At 37.9% G+C, this 17,963-nt stretch overlaps 1 protein-coding gene across 1 annotated transcript in view; it reads left to right on the forward strand.

Moving 5' to 3' along the window:
- The window catches only part of SHC3 (SHC adaptor protein 3), a 56,943-nt gene that overhangs the window by 17,166 nt on the left and 21,814 nt on the right, over positions 1-17,963 (forward strand). The window contains exons 2-3 of the mRNA XM_065655938.1: positions 3,559-3,629; positions 15,965-16,028. Of these exons, the coding sequence (XP_065512010.1) occupies positions 3,559-3,629; positions 15,965-16,028 (135 nt within the window). The remainder of the gene's footprint in view (positions 1-3,558; positions 3,630-15,964; positions 16,029-17,963) is intronic.

Below are 17,963 nucleotides of genomic sequence, written 5' to 3' on the forward strand. Positions count from 1 at the left end.
TTGTTCCAGTAACTTGGTGTTTTGAACGAGCTTATTAGGAAACGTTGAACAAGATTGTTCATGTTCTTGGGGCAAAAGGCATCCCTAACAGTGACTACCTTCATTTGCCTTTTCACTCCAAGTTTATGAATGCACCCAGTGCTCCTGTGTTGAACTGTCTGTTTCTGACAAATGTTGGGTGAATTCAATACCTTCTCTTACACAGAGTACAGTAAAAAATGTTAGTTGTTACACAACATTTTTTGATTGTGTCATATAGAAGGCAGAGGTACTTTAGGGAATATGGAGAAAATATTCACCTATGGGACAAACCAGAAACCTAGGATATATGTCCTTCTCTTACATTTACCTGGAAAAATTATAAGTAGTAAAGATGTTGGAACATCATGCAATGAGAGAGGTATAGTCCCAGGAGTATGTGGCGCTCTGCTTTTAGATTTGCATCATATTCCTGCAAGGTGCTGTTTAGCATGCAAAGTACTAGTTATGAATTGAAAACCTCTGAATAGGAAGGTATTCATTCATATAAAATACTTCTTCTTCAGGTCATAGCACCATTCAATGAAGGTATACAATCTGCAAACCCATTAAAATATCAGAAAGCAGACAGAAGGCATAATGTTATCTGAGAGAGCTGGGAACTGGTAGTCTCAAATTTTCATTCTTCAAGGTGGGCTGCGTCTCAGTATATTCTTTTCCTGAGCAACAAGAGGGAGAATGCTAGTGGGAGCTCATAAATATCACAGTGCACAGTAGCTGATTGGTTAGAATATACAATAAGTGCTGGGTGGAGAGGAACTTTTTTAGAAGTAGACTGTTTTATAACTGTATTTTAAATGTTTCATGGAATGCCTAAAGCAAAAGATAGCATTTATTTTTAATCAGGATATTTATTTGTTAAAATAAATGAATAATTTATTTACTTGCTATCTTGGTTGTATGTCTTCTTTCTGTGGATCCTTGTCAGGATGTACTTCAAATGGATATTTTTAGAGAGCAATGTTGGTCTTGGGGAATAATTGAAGCATAGCAGTAGGTGAGTTATATGTCCCTGTAGCTGGCCTTTGGACCTTTTGAATGTCAATTTTTATAGTAATTTTGTTACTTGAAAACATGCCGTGGTGATTAAGTGTTCACATCTTTTATCCCAGAAAATCAGTTACCATCTTTGCCTTGATCAGTCAGGAATACTGCAAGCCTTACTATGTTGTGTTCAGCTGTCTCCATGCTATACATAAAACAAGTACAGGATAACTTTTCCATCTGACCTTCCTTCAGTCTGGTTTTGTCTCTACTTTTGTTAATGTAGATCAGGCAGTATGACTCAAAGGAGTCTAAATGCACGCCTTCTAAATATGTTTATGGGTATTTGTCTAATTATTTGTGTGTTTATTCCAACAGTGAATTGTGTGCACATGTGTTTGTGTATTTACTTGCACGCCTGCATGTACTTGTCAAACTACCTTCGAGAATTCACTTCTAAAATGTTGAACCTGGTTCTCAAAAGTGTACAATTATTTTGCTTTAAAAGACTTGTGGCAAATATAGATAAGTGAAGGAACAAGTGCAATCCAAGAGGGTTTTAGTATTGAACAGTCTAAATGAACACGTTGATGAAATAATGAAAACCAAACATTTCTGTAGCAAAAAAATCACTTGGATACCTTTGAATAGTTATACCTTTGACAGCGTATTTAATTACAAAAGTGTCTCACATGAAATAAATATTTGGAAAAAATTGTGTATAGAAGCATCCTAGAACTAAAACAAGATGACACAAAAAGAGTACAGGAAAACATCTTTCATTGCTATATGTTGGCATGATTTAACTGACTTCAGCTGATTATCTCAATTGATGTTTAACGAACTTAATCTCCAAGCAAATGAATTCACCCTCTGAGATACTTAAAAATAGAGTTAATAGCTTAACTTCCTGCATCAGAGCATGGAAATGTTGTTCTGGATGCTTTAAGTACTCAGGCAGAAGTATATGTAGAAAAGGAATCTACCCGTAACAAGTTACAAGGGTTAAATAATTTTGCACTGATAGAAGACTGATGATAACCTAAATGGCTTGAGAATATGACCTTAGCTTGAAAGCTCCATGTGCCAGGAGACATTTTCCATGTGGATTTTACAAGCTTTCAAAAAAACATAAGATAGGTTGCAGGACATTTCTAGAAAAGTCTAGGAAATGGATCTTGAAACAACTCTTTCCAGAAACCGTGGGCTATTATAATCCAAGGTAGAGCAATTTAATGAATAGGAGTCACTTGATATTCTAGTTCAGTTTATACAGTAGTCTAATGACTTTGTAACATTCGATAGCAATAAATTAAATAATAATGGACATGTGAAACTAAACTAGATACTCCCTCAGCTTGTAAACAGTTAGTGACATGGATGTTTCTATAGAAAAAGCATTGCTGAAATTCTAGATTCTGATGTAGTAATTTCTAATCAAAAGATAATTAAAAAAAAAAAATTCCCAAATAGACACAAAATGGTGGCCTCACTTGATTTTTTTGCACCAGTTTCATACCCAAATAGTTTGCATTACACTGCAAATAGATATAAAAACTGATATAAAAGCTGATATAAAACCACAATGCTAGGACGGCACTAACAGGCTTATTCTATAAAGACTCATACCTGTTTCCTCTGACTTTCAGAAGTCAGGAGTGTGGTTGAGTACTTAACCTACATGCAAAGCTACTGCCATGGGATGTGCCAGGCATGAGTTGACTTGTACAAACCCTCTATCCAAATATCTGATGAGAGCTATAGCTGCATGTAGACTTTAGCACATGCGAATTATGCCCACTTTTGGAAGCGAGGCCAGAAGATTCACCTGAGTTTTACTCACTCATGTGACAGATACTGTTTTATTTTAACATATTTTCTAACAATACTCCCTCTCTTTCATGGAGATGCAGGGCAGAAATCTGGGTCAATAAGTCTTATCTGACCCAGTTGAAGACATCTCCTAGCATGGGTTATTAATATATTTTGTTAGCACTTTCCTGTATCTTTATATTAGTGTTTTTAATGAAAATATTAAAACACATCTATCCCTGAGCTGGTTTTTAAGTAATTCTTTTTTAATTGCTGGTGCACTTTTCAGCTTTCCTTGCAATAATTTACCTTTTTTATGTACTAATGAAGCTCAGTTCTCTCCCTCTTAAATAAGATTTTCCTACTAACCAGTGCTAGGTGAATCTGCGTTACCACACTTTCTTTTTCATTAATATTACTTTAAAAATTTGATTAGTTTTATATCTAAAATGGAACAACTAGGATAGAGGAAAATAAAAATGCATAGCAACACATTATGAACTAGGTGTATTACATTGATTAGATTTAACATAAAAAGATAGATTGAACCAAATTTCACAATTAAATGAAATGTTTATGGATAAACATAAAAACCTACCTAACATGTAGGATAAATCAAATGTAAAAATAAGAATTGTACGATACCTTTTAATGATTAGATATACTTTCTCCTAGAACTCAATAATTATAATGTGTTTTCCAACTGTTTCTTTTTCCTTACAGTACTTGGGGTGTATAGAAGTCTTACGCTCAATGAGATCTCTTGACTTCAATACTAGAACACAGATTGCAAGGTAAGAATTTGTACAAGTATGTTTTTTAAAGTATCTTCTGGATTGTGTCCCCAAAGTGGAAAGGCCAGGAAGATGGCAAAACATGTAGTAAATAACTTTTGGATACTGTAAGTTTACTTTTTAATTTCGCTTTTACAGGTCAATCTCTCACCTGATATTAATAGAGCTCCAATGGGGCTTAGAGGATATTTTCTTTGTGGTCTTTTGATGTGCCAGGAACTGCATTAGAAAATGTTTGCCATTTGTTTTGCCAAATAAGGCACTTATTTGGTTACCAATTTCATGACATTTAAGGCAGCAAGAATTAGAATATGTTTAAAATCTGCAATGCATTTGTCAGAATGAAGCTGTTTTGGAGCTGCATATTTAAAGGTTTTTGTAGTAATTTCTCATGAAAATATGTCAAATTATAAACTGGCCATAAAAAGGATATAAATAAAAATATATCATCACAATGATGTCAGAGACAAATGAAAGAATGTTGTCTTTTCTGGACTGTATGTAAGAAACAATAAGCTTGTATTAGGTTCTTATTACAATTCTTTTAAACCTGTCAAGGTTTTTTTAAGAGTGGTACATAAGTACAGCACTGTCTTAAGAAGTATGCATGAATCATATTATTTCTAGGAGACTATTTTCTGAGAACTGCAGGACATAGTGTTTTCCAGGGTTTTCACTTGAAAAGCTGAGCTCATTGATTTTAGAGGACTGTGGCACTGATATCTTCTAGCAACTGGATACTGCATTTTCAAATTCTGGCGTCAAAATAATGAAGTAATCCTTTTTAAAGGAACACATACAAAGTGATATGACTGGATACAGTGCTTGGATTTCAGCTCTTTGAGGTGTCTTACAGTTGCTGATGGTGTGTCATGAGCGATTTGTCATACACAGACAGCTAAGTATTTCTTTTATTAAATGAGAAAAATTACTTATTTTTAGTCTTGGATGCTGATTGTGTGGTCTGTATCCGTTGACTTTGAGTTACACTTGCATACAGCAACTTTGAATTTGACCCTGTGATTCCTCACAAAATGTTAATCATTAATTTGTCAAGATACTGTGTTGATGAGCACAAATACAGGTAAATGACAGAATTCTGGTATTCAGGTAATGCAGACTATAGAGGCATTTGAGAATTTTCCTACTGTACTTTTTTAAACTCATCATGTACATTTCTGTGGTATTTGCAGAAGTGACCTTTTAAAATGATTTCATGTCTAAGCAGACTTGTAGTTCCAGTGCAGGTGGCATATTTGTGTTTACCACGTGGAAGCTGAATGACACTGGCTTATAAAACAGTTGTGATAGTTATTGGTTTTGTGTTCTATACCTGAAGGTGAACCAAATTTGGCCTTATTTTCCTGCAGTCTCTTTTGCTATATGTCTTTGTTGGAACAGTGTTGCACTTTGCTTATTGTCTAGCTTAAAGACACAACTCTGCCATTAATACTTAAGCCTGTTTGCTGATCTAAAGCAATATGATCTGCACAAGAAGGTAGCTTTGTCTTATAGTTCTTTAAATACAAAAATGATTCTTGGCTTTTACTGTGAAACAGACTTGGAATTATATTTTTTGCTGTTGAAATTATAGCATATTTGACTACATGGTGAGCATTTCCTTGGCTCATCTTCCTCTGACCACATGTAGAACACAGGATATTTTTTCAAGCAGGAAGACATATCTCCCTGTTTTGCTTGTTATTTTGCATTTGCAATTTTCTGTTTATCATAAACCAGTGAAGACTCCTTAAATCATCATTCTGATTGTGTAGTTCCTAATATAAAGCTTTTTTGAAAGTAGGAGTTTTTAGGTAACTTTTGAATCAGGATCTAGCATCTTAATCTGCATCTCATTAATTCATCTGGCTCTAGAAATCCCCATGCCATGTCTTAAGTTTTAAGCATGCACAGGAAACAGTCTTTGCCATCCTTTGTCATGTAGCATTTTGTAGACGAGCCTATTCTTTATTAAGAAAATATTATTAAGGAATTATTAAAATTCACATTTGCTGATTAGCTTGCTCATATGCATTAAGAAACATAGCACAGGCCTCAAGGTATGTACTAAATTAATAAAGCTGTTCTGATATTACAGGTACCAATTCCCTCTTAAGAAGATGCCTATCACCAAATGATCGGTGCAGCCCTTTGATTACAAATAAAATCAAAGTAAATGTCAGTTACATTTATGTCTACTTTGTCATAAATTTATATTTAGCCATGTCCTTTGCTGATTTCTCTGCAGTCTGCCACCAGTAAGAAAACTGTTCTCATAGCCTAATGGCTTGTGACAGAGTCCGACTGAGGCTTGGGTCTGTAAATCTAGTAATGTGAGCTGTGACTGCTCCAGCTGAGGAACCCAGATCCATAGCTGCAGTCAAAGCTTTTCTGCATATGGGGCTGTGTAAACTTCTCTGTGCTGTTTCCTATAACTGGGGAAACAGATGTCAATGCAGCTCTGATCTCTTTCAGACCCTTGACTTTACAAATTGATCCTACTGCTTGTGTTACACCTGTTTAATCCATTATTTTTTCCAAGACCTTGCAAAAACAGTAATAGAAGAAAATTATCTGTCTTGGGCCAATATGACTTCTGGCAGTATTTACTAAGCACGACTAAAAGACAGTTAGAAAAGGTGAACGAAGTTACCTGATTCAGTGTGGAAGTCTGGATGCATCTCTTCCTAAAAAGGATGCATTGTGCTTGACACATACAAGCACTTACTCCTTTTCTCACTCTGCATCATATCCCTGTCCATGCTGCTTCCTTACCCTTGCTTTTCCTCCACGTTGCAGAGTTCAAACATAGGAATCCTATGTTTGCCCTTTTTCTGTCTTCTGGTTGTTGCATATATCACTTTGTCTCTCTGCTAGCCTCGAAGAGGAACAAAATCCAACGTGAGATGAACAGCACCAATTCATAGAAGAAAAAAACTTTTGTGTCTCAGTCATTGGAGGGTGAGGTGTGTAGTCTCTAGCTCTGCTGCAAACAGTGGGTGTTATTTTGGAAAAACCATTGGCCCGAGTCACAGATAATAGTGTGATTAAATGAATTAGTGCTTGTAAAGGACACTTAAATCACTGGGTGAACATTTAGAAATTACTTAAAAATTTGCCTAACATTTCCAGTCATCTAGTGAATAAGATACCTATTTTAAATAAGAAGTTAATGGGAAAACCTTGTCTGGATATTTTGAATGGCTTTAAAAATCTCAGCTGTTATAATTAATACAATAGGAAAGTGTATACGTTGGTGCGTATGCATGGACCAGTCTTACCAGTGAAAAACTCTGCCTTCAACTCCAGGAAATGTATTGAGGCTCCAGTGTAAAGAGTTTGGTCAGCAGTATTTTCTCCTTGTCACAGTCATGAGAAATATCAACCTGTGCTGTCTAAGACTGTTGTACCTGGCCTGTGACTTGTTTTGGTTTTGCTTTTTCACTTTTTGTAAATTAAAATGTTAGAACTTGTAGCAATACATTTATCTTCGTGTGAAATCAGTGAGCAAGCACTTGTCCTACTCTCCATCAGATCTTAACAACTATTGTGATGCCTGACAAAAGGTATTGTTATCCTGATTTTGGATTTGATTTGAGGAAAAATGAACAGCTATGTACAATTTATAACAGGTTTTCCCCTTTATCATTGCAAATGTGAGTCTCAAGATTCTTTCATTGCAGGAGAAACAGGAGAACTAGAGTAGTATTAATCAGTTGTGTTGTATTTATTCATTTATGTGATGAATGTAATGTCATGTGAATTATTGAGCAAATAAATGAATGTGCAAGCCAAAGGTCAGCAGTTATGCATAATGATAAATAAAAGCCAGCTGAATCCACCTATTGCATTATTAATTATCCAGTGATAATTCTTGTAACACATGTGAAGTCAAGATAACTTTCTTGGGCAGCAAGACAAACAGAAGCATTTAATTTTCAAGATAACAGAGGAGCAGGAGGGCTAGCAGGCGAGACTACTGAGCAGGTGGCAAGTGGTCCTAAGTTCATCTGAAACCTACCATCGTCGTCACAGAATGGAGCCATTCTTAAGCTTGTGTGGCCAAGCTCTTTCTGCCCTAAGGCTGTTTATTAAAAAAAAAAAAAATCAGGTAACATTCTTTCACAGCATGTGCCATGTTTGCAGTTCATATAATATGTTTGCATGCTTGTTGTTAAATCTGTTGTAGTGTAATGAGTCTTCACTGCTGTGCTGTATGCATGAGTGTAGTTATGCACTGGATTGAATTAGAATAATGTTACATGCACTATTCATTGTACAGCAGTATTTGGCGTTATGTTTTTGAATGCCATCAGTTTGCTGCATGCAGTTTCAGAAAGCCACACCTCCCTGTGCTGAGTAAAACATTATATTGCATGTTGTGTTAATAGCAAGTAGATCAGAGGACCGAAATACTTTGTATCAGCAGTGGACCCAAATCCAAACTCTGATCCCAATTGTCTCCATGAACTCTGGTGGGCTGAACAATTTGAAAGAGATTCCTCTCCAAATCTGGGGCCTGGACTTTATTAATTGTGAAAACTAAACAAATTTATGCTAACATCCCAAGCCTCTGGAGGGGAGATGATGGAAATCCAAATTTTAGAGCTGGGTTCAAGTCCAATGCTAAACAATATGAATGAAGTTCAGTTGATGTAGTGTTTCTTTCAACTGAATCTGTATTTTTTTACAGCCATTCACTGTCAGCAAGCATCACTGAAAAAAGGATGGAAGACAGAAGGAAGAATGTTTCCTCTGCTGTTTTTGAAGGTGGATAGGTAACGTGTTATCTGCAGTGAATTCTGTATTGTCTCCTCCTTAACATGCTGTCTTACTTAGAAGGTGAGTGTGGTTCACCCCTCCTTTCTGCTACGTGGACCCTGAATGTGGGGTAGTGCTTAGGGGATGGTGCCCAGGGGATGGCACACCCGCACCAAAGCCTGGATACACAGCTCTGTGGAGGAAGGGGTGTGAATGAGAATCTCCTTTCATTATGCGCGGTTACTTCAGGGCCAAAGCTCTAGAATGCACAGCGTGCTGACTACTGCTTAGTTCACCAAGAAGCAGGATTCCCAAAAGTGGTTGGGAGCATCTTTATAATTCATACAGCACACCTCTATATGAGGCAATGACAGCTATAGTGCCTGATACTGTCAGAGAATCATTTACATGTGCTAGTTTAGCTGTCATTAGCACAGAAATGGGTTAGAATAAATAGGGTTTTCTATGTTTAACATTGAAATCTTTCATTTTCAATGTAGTATTAGTGGAGAAAATGTTAGCTAGTATTTGGATTAATTCAACTAATATATGGTAATGCAAAACCTGAGTGAGAATAATTGATTGAGCTCCCCCATTCCAGTTGCCTTTTTGAGAAAGCAAAGAGCCTCTTAGAGGATGGGGAAGGTGGAGACTTGAAAGCCAAATGATCAGGAAAGCAGTTTTGGTACACCTGTACGCTGAGTTTTCAGAAAGCTGAAGACTGCAGTTGGTTCTGCAGAAGCACAAGGACTGAGTCAGAATGGTCTTAAATTGTTTTAAATGCAAATCGCAAGGCAGAGTTAACAACTGCCCAGCACCTTGGAAACAGAGACACTCTCAAGTTCTTCTGCTGATAGCACCTAGCAGTTTGATTACACAGAGAAAAGAAGGCATAAGGAATTTGAATGTTTCATATGACATGTCCAGTCATGCCAGACAGTTCATCACGATGGGACAGTCCCTTTTGGCAAATATAGTTTGTATGTTTATAAAATGTCATATATCTTATGGGGTTATTCAAAAGGGCAGTGTTAGAACTTTAATTCTCTAATAAAAAAGAGTTTTTGGAAGATATCTATCTCTGAAGTCCTGCTTTGGACATGAAGCCAATTAGGGATTAGAGAAGAATATTCATTAGACTGAATTTTTTCATTTTACTTCTGTAAGGTTTCCTAGGCGTTCCTTTGAAATACCTGCTATGGGCTACTTTTTGAGTAAATGACCTGAGGCTGGACCCAGTTTGGAGGTTACTATGATCCTGATTTAGCAACAGAAGACAGTTTCTTTCTCTCCATCTCCCTGACCTCTACTAGAATAAACAGCTGAAGACGAGCCTGAGTCAGATCTGAAGGTCACAGAAGAGTTTAAAGGATTGGAGCTACCCAACAGATCTAAACCTCCAAGTACATCTTTCTTCAGTTTCTTCATATCATTGGCCTTGCTCTTGACAGATGGAAGGTGATGCAGAAGAAAGGCTTTTGTAGGTGTGCATTCGACATCAAGGCTTTGTATACCCTCACTTTATGTTCATAAATGCTGCAACAAATATTTTAAGAGGTTTCCTCTTTGAAAGGTACCCCAAGTTTTGGACCAAGATTGTCACAGTCTAAATAAAGGTTAATTGCAGGTATATATGACAGTGTTCTCAGCAGTGGAGGACCAGCTGTATGCCTCTGTGGCATTGCCTGTTTGTGACATGCATTTGTTATAGCTATAAAGAAAAAATACATCTGTTTGCTTCAGTTTTGCTAAGCACAAATCTGCCTGTGTGTGCATGCAGAGTGGACAGATATATCTAAATAAGGTGTGTTACTGGATAGGCAGTGTCACTCTACATTTCTAAAAATATTCATTGTTCAGAGCTGCTGTATTAGAAGTCGTCAAGATCAGGTAGACTTCTCTGTGACTAATGAATGAAACAGAGTTTCTGAAACTTACTTTAATGTTACAAAAGAAAGTGAAGATTGTACAGAAATAGCTTCAAATATTTCATAAAGTTAGATGAGAACAGAGCTGTCATTGTGCATACCAATAGATAAAAAGTTTCTTTGGCAGAAGAAGCAAGAGTCCTCTCAAGTGCATTGATTTCTATCAGCAGATTGATGTGAAGATGCAGGAGTGTATGGATAACAACCATCACGTAGACTACATACTACATACCTAATAACATGTGGAACTCTATGTCTAACAGTTGCCAAAGCCTAACCTTTTACTGTATAAAGTTTATTCAATAAACCAAAAATGAAGTCGGCCATCTTCCTTTCCTTTTCTACTTGTAGATTTTCTACATGTCAAAAAACTCCATTTCAAGAAACAAAATGAGGAGCTAAGGGGGAGAAAAGGAGGAGTCATCGTCTCCTTGCTGTACAAGTGACAACAGCTTGCATGCCATATCTGCTGATGTTGCCTTATTCCACATGCCTTTTCTTCCAGGTTTTCTGTCACATGTGCAGTCAGGACAGGTTCCACTTCAGTCAGGCTGGTGTAACGAGTGGCATTGCTTGGTCTCTGCACCACTTTCTGGGGGGCTCGCCTCCAGGGGTGCTCCTGGCACGGTACCCTGAATTTGGGCAGTGGGTGCATCCACGCCACACAACCTCCCCTTCCCATCCATTCTCTGTTCTGTGTTCCTTAGCTACTTCTCAGCCTTTCATCTTCCAGACACGGTCAATTTGCCAGTTGGCATTTGAAGTTCTGTAAACAGTAATATAATGAAATCTTGAGTGCTTGTGAATTGTCGCCTGTGCTACTTCAAACAGCACATGCTCATTTTGCCTGTTTTGCAAATGAACAAATAGTATTTCAATTATTAAACGGATTTCTGAAAATGTATTTTTGGTCTCCATTTTTTTCTTTTTCAGAAGCAAGCTATTTTTATATTTGGTATAGACTTTGTTTCTGTTCAGTAAATAGTAGTACCACACTTGGTAATGATTTATAAATTATTCAAAAAAATTGGTGGGGATATAATACTATTAAGAAATAACTGCAACCCTTCTGTACAAATCTTTGAGACATGTCATGCTTTCATTTATAAAGTTCACCTTTTAATGTCTATTTTTTAACCTGTAAAGCCCTATGTTTTGGAGATGGCAAAGATAGACTTCAGAACTGTAAGATACTAGAAGATATTAACAAGAGAATATTGGTAGTTTTAAAGTTTTGTCATACGAAACATTTCAGACTGAAACTAGTCACATTTTCTCATCTCGATATTTGAGGTGGCTATACTTTTTCCAAACATGTTGAGAAAATCTGTGTAATTTGTATGTGCCTGTAATTTCCCTGAATTATGAGTTCCAGAATTCTGTTTTTTAATCAATTATATCATATTAATTAAAACCAGCAACAACAAAACCTAGCATCACAGCCAAAATAATCATTGAAAGCACAAGAAGGGAGGATATTTTCATGTGATGGTGTTTCATAGAGGAGCAGATTTGAGCTTCCTGAGTGGGCTGCTTTATGTAGCAGAGTAAAATATGACTAAAGCTATGAAAAATATCAGGGCATTAGCCTTTTTAATGGAATGAAATGGCAATGTAAAACGTCTTTTTTTTCTGTCTCACAGAGGTGTCAAGTCACTTTAAAGCAGAATAGGTCAGCCTCTGAAAACACGTATGGGTAGTTTTTCATTGGATACATTTGTGTGCTGGAGTTATATTCAAAATACACAACATCCTGTGTGCCAAGAAAGTGACTCCACGGTATGACCATCTGCAAGGCAGAAAATACTCTTGGACAGATTTGGAACTCAGCATGTGGTCCCTACTTCAGACAGCGCAGTAGCTAATTTTACCAGAGATCAAGATAACTCTACACTGATGTTTGTCTGAGCCTAGCTAATGAAACAGCATGTAGCCTAGGAAGGTGTAATGTGTGTCTATGTTGAATAACTTTCTTACTGGAAAGGGAGCAAGTGTAGTCACGGATATCCAACTTTTCCAAACTCTGTGCGACTGTTTAGCCATGCAGATATGTCCAGAACTTCTGCTTTTGTCTTCCTTACACAAGTGTTTGCATGCACAAGCTGGGTAACAGCACTCCCAACCTAGCAGCAATATCTATTTCTGGGCTTAATTTGAGGCTCAGGTGTTAGTGCTGAAGAGGCATTTGCAAATTCAATTTCCTGGGAAGGGAAAAAAAAAGAAAAAGCTTATGTCTGCCCTGTGCTGTCTGGCAATGCAAACTGGAAAGAAGTCTTTAGGATGTCTTTTCCACATGACCACCGCTCCCCGCCCCCCCCCCAATAACCTAGAATATTCTGAACAGAGAGGTCAAGGAACCTTCCCCTGGAAAAAGTGCCCAGCAGTGTGGTGGCAGATACTCAGCCATCCTTTTTCTTCTAGTTTTCATCAGATACTTCTTTAAGAGTCCTTAACTCCCAGGTGGGAAAAGTACTGTGCCTTTTGTTGCAGGTACACAAAGTTGCTGCCAGGCTGCTGTGACCTTGCCAAGCCAGAACTGCTTTATGAATATATTTTCTGAGGTTCCTAGCATTTTCACCAAAAGGCTTGCTAACTTAAAACCTGCAGTTTCTTGAGCACATCTGGGAGTCACAGAGTTTCAAAAACCAAGCTCAAAAGAATTGTCAGTTTCTCACTCAGACATACTGCCTCATCTGACCTGTATCTCAAGAAGCTGTCACTTCTCTCAGGTTCTTCCCCCCACTTCCAGTCTTCCTGCAGACTTTGAGAACATCAAGTTTGGTGAAACCAAGATATTTTACTGAAAAGAAGACAGGTAGTTGGAAAATCTATAGCGCTCTGTTACTGAGCGAGAGGATGTATTAATTTATTCTAGCTTTTCAGATGCTTCGTGCTTTGCTGGCTCTGCTGAGGCAGGGCACACACACAATAACTGAGGCTGCCTTGCCAACCTGCAGACCTGGGCTTCAGCCTCTTCAGCTGGTGCATTTCCTCTCCTACACTCAAGTGGCAGTTTTGATCAACAAGGTCCTTGAGTCAGATGGGTCTATTGAATAACGTGCTTTATGTCTGATTATCAGGAGCTGGCAGGCAGAAGAGGTGGTAGCAAAACCACTACAAATCCCAGCCCTGCACCAGAAAAATAACAAGCTTGTAAATGTTTTGTGGGGTTTTTTTGTCAGGTGTGGTGGCCTGAAAATTGCCTTTTCTTCCTATCTGCTCCACGTTGCTGCTAGATAGAGAGAAGATGGTGGATGCAAATAGGAAGAGAGAGGAAGTTACAGGCAATTTACCCCTCAAGCACAGTTTGTATCTCTGAAACACAAATCCTTTTTGTGAGAGGCAAAACCTATGAGGGATCTCAGTGCGCTAATCAGGCCACGGGAGGAGACAAAGAGGATGAAGTGCTGGTGATGCCTCTGTGTCAGCAGCTTGCAGCCAACATGCCTGGGAAGCTCAGGCACACCTGGAGAAGCAAGGGGCATGGGTCTGAAGGACAGCAGTGGGCTGGGGACTGCTACAGGCCTGGACTTCCCACCCCATTGCCTGCAAAGGATTTGATTCGGTGCAAGAAAGAGATGGGAAACCAGAAGTTTAAGTTCAGTAGCAAGGCTGAGGGGATAACTCTGTATGACACAATGTCTGTTTGCTTTTCCTGAATCGAATAAAAGCATAATAAAAGCATTTTTAGTGGAGAAGAATAATATTTCTTTTTCCTGATTATATTTTCATGAGAAACCTATGTCTCAGTATCATGATCATAAAGTGTGATCCTTGCCATACTGTGTTCCAAAGGTGCCTCAAGGCTGCTCCTTAAAACCATGCAATTTTTACTTGCTCTGTAAGAAAAGTTAGTAGCTATTTTAACTAAAACACTTGTTTGGAGTCAAAGAAGCATTGTGGTAAGTGCAGGGACTAAACACAAGTGCTGAGCTGTGAGATGTGCGGTTCTAGACGTGATGGTCTGAGGGCATGTGCAAGGCAGGGTTTGTAGTGAGAGGCAACTTTAACAGATGACCAGATGTAACTGGGGAAAAAGAAAAAAAAGAAAGAAAAAGAAGAAAAATAAAACCACAAGCTGTGGAAGAAACAAGCTCTCCTCTAGACCTCATGAAAGGATTGTGTTACTGAAAGCTTTTTTTACTATGTCTTGCTATAAATCTCATGATTCTTCAGAATGACAGGACTTTAAAGCTGCTGCAGGGCCTGTTCCACTGCCACAACAACCCACTGCCTAAATATAATAAATTCATATGATTCTTTCAGGTGATTTGAACTTTGGATTGGGCCCTAGGTAAAAGCAGCCAAGGCATAACTATATAGCTATTACTGATTGCAACCAGATAAATCTGTGTTGTTTGCTGAGCCATTATATGTTGAATGCCAATATGTATATGACATTTGTCTTCTGACTCACTTGTTGATCCTGTGCTTTCACTTAACATGTATTTGAAATATCATCCTGCACATGGCATACAATTTAAATAATTTATCTTTTTATCAAGGTGATGTTTCAAAGTTTTGGTGATTTTGACTATTATTTAGCTTGTAGTTCATTGTCTCTCATTCTGTGTGTGTTTTTTTTTTTTCCATAAAATGCATGTAATTTGCATGTCTTTAGGTCTAAATATAATGTGCTGTTAGTCTCAATCCATATTTAAAACAGTTAATCAAAGTTTGGAGTCACCTTTACTCATCCCTGTGCAACTGTTCAGTCTTACAATATCAACGGGATTGGTCTATTGCAGCTTTGTAGCTAATGGTCGCAGGAAGGTCTCTGCGTGCACGGAAGTGAATTTGAAATACTGAGCAGATTGATTATTCAGTTAATAAGTTATTAAATACTGAAAGGATCTATAAGATTTGTTTGTAGCAATATGATTTCAAGAGTTTTTGTAGTACACAGTTACTCTCCTATGAGAGATTATGAATCCGAATTCATTTTCAGCATGCAATTCTTTCATTCAACCTGAGTAGAATGAAAAGAATGAAGCCGTATTAGAACACTGAAGCAAAATGTTAATGGCATTAATTTTGTTACAATGTAAAAATAGGGCCACAAGTAAATTATTCAGATTCTCTTAAAAAAATCAGTTAAAATTTTGTAGATTGTATTGTATACAACATGCATATTACCAGGAATATTTTAGGGTTCTGATATTATTCAAAGCCAGGTGATTTTGCTCTGACTGGAAAAGTGCATAGTATAGTAGTGAGAAAAATTATAGTTACTGTCCCTTACATTACAAGAAAGGCATAAAGCAATGTTGATTAAAGACATGTCTTATGATCTGATTCCTCGTGGCTTAATAAGATACAAAAATGAGGCATGGAAGAAGGTATTAAGACAAATACTTTGATGTATGATGAGAAAAAGTCTTTTTAATAGTGCAAGAAAACATTTTTATCCTTTGTAGTTCTCAAGATACTCTTTGTTACACTGACTATTAACTGTATTCCACTTCACACTGAAGTAACCTAAATTTGAATGCCACCTGTTTTTGCCTTGAGAAGAGAGCTAACTGACCTGCTAACTATCCTCACTTGTGAACAGAAATATGGTCTGAAGCTGTCCTCTACCAGTACATTTCAAGTATAACGAAGAAATCCACACATTCGACATAAAGCTTTTTTCTGTCTCTTCAGGGAAGCAATCAGTCGTGTTTGTGAAGCTGTGCCTGGTACCAAAGGAGCCTTCAAGAAACGAAAGGTATTTTTCTTTTCTTGTGGTACAGTTGACTGTTTCTTCTAAGTTCAACACAGAGGAGATGAGGCACAGCAGACAGGTGACTTTATAGCAGGTTTGAGAATTGAAGATCATTGATCATTTAAAGTATTGGCTGTTTTCACCCACTGTATCTTGCCTCTTGCCCTTTGGTCACGATTTGCTTTTATAGGCTTCTAGAAGTATGAGTACATCTATGGAAAAGACTGTGGCCTGCCTCTATGTTCCTACTGTAGAAACTCCTCCTTTTCTTTCTTTTGTAGATTGGAGGTGGAAAGCTTAAAACGAACAAAAAGAAATGCCTTTTCATAGAATGCATAAGTAAATTGTGGAAATAGGTGCTGGAAGCTATTGCAGAGGCCAAAAACACACATAGTTTTGAAAGTTATTAGATCTGTTCTTGGACCATAGCTCTGCCACTGACAATTAATGAGTTTGGAAATCAACCGTTTCTGGAAATGGAGAGAACATATCAGGTGGTCATGTTTTCCCTATGCTCTTCCCATAAACACCTGTTTCCGATGCTCAGTGGCCAGCACTGACGGCAGGTCCAGTGGGCATTGGCCTGACACAGTTATCACCATGCTTGTATTCTTATTTGTGTGGTAGGCGTTAGGATCTGCAGGCAAGGAGTGGGTGGAACCTTGTCTTGGCTCCTGCACTGATGGCTATCAACAGTCTTGCACTACTTGCTCTTCCAGAGGTCTGCTAGCAAAGCTGGGATTTAATGCTAACTCTAAGGAAAGAAGCATAGAAAGCAATGAATTATAGCCCTTGTGTGTGTTGTTGGGCACAGGAGAATGAGCAGATGAAGGAAAAGATCTGTCTGGTTCTCCAGCTGCTCCACCATCTACGCAGAATCGCAGCAGAAAGGAATGGGATGAAATGCTACTTGTTTGCAATGGACTCTTCCCCTGGCAAAATAAGGCATAGATGACAACATATCTCACAGCATGATTGGAAAGTGTCTCAGAAATTAAGGTTGTGGCTTCCCCTCCTGCCAACAAATTTATCACATTGGCATTCCTAGGTTCTCCGGCTTTTGCTTTTAAACCTGAAAGTGAAGAGGAAAATATATTTTTCCGTGAAAGCAAAATGATGCAAAATATCATTGGAAAAGTAGGTTAAACAGTCCCAAGTGCTTAGTGAGACACCTTGCTGTATAACAGGTTTTAGAAGCAACATTGCTTGTCAGTTATTAACAAGAAATAGTGTTTTTAAAGTAAGTCTACTGGCTGAGAAGAAAACTTGGCCAGTAACAAAATTTCAGATAAGCGTTAAAGACAGATATCTTTTGCCAGTCTCTACCTTCATCATGGTTTTGCCACTAGTGGCTTATGAATTTGATTAGGGTGACATGTACTTCTTGAGGCCAAGTTTTCACACTTTTCCCACACTGTGGGCAGGTGATCCTTAGGCATGAACTGTCAATCATGAGGATTTAAGGAAAGACAAGAAATGACAATATTCAAAAGGACTTGTTTGAAAGAGAAGTTAATGAAATAAGATGCCCAAGTTAAAATAGTGCAGCACGAATGTTACATACAAACAGTAAGCAGTGTATTTTTAATCAATTAAACAGAAGGAAAAGAAGCCAAAACTGAGTATATGTAAGGTTTAAGGAGTAAAGAATCACAAGTGCATCCATCCTCCTAGGGACAAGCTTAGTTCAAATGCAAATACAGTGGCAGAAGAACACTGCCTCCAGTCACAGCTTTTTGTATCCTCATGACCAGCATAAATATTCATCAGTGCAAGTACAGCAAGTGGAAGGACTTGGTCTTTTATTGATGGGCAGCCTAGTTTTGCATGGGCTGTGGTTACCTGAATGAGGCTGCTCTCATGAAGCTGTATGGTACCTTGTAGCTGTCAGAGGTGAGAAGTTTGTGAACTTTGCTTTGGCCGTGTAACTTGCATTGC

This window comes from Caloenas nicobarica, chromosome Z (assembly GCF_036013445.1).
Source record: "Caloenas nicobarica isolate bCalNic1 chromosome Z, bCalNic1.hap1, whole genome shotgun sequence".
Taxonomy (NCBI): domain Eukaryota; kingdom Metazoa; phylum Chordata; class Aves; order Columbiformes; family Columbidae; genus Caloenas; species Caloenas nicobarica.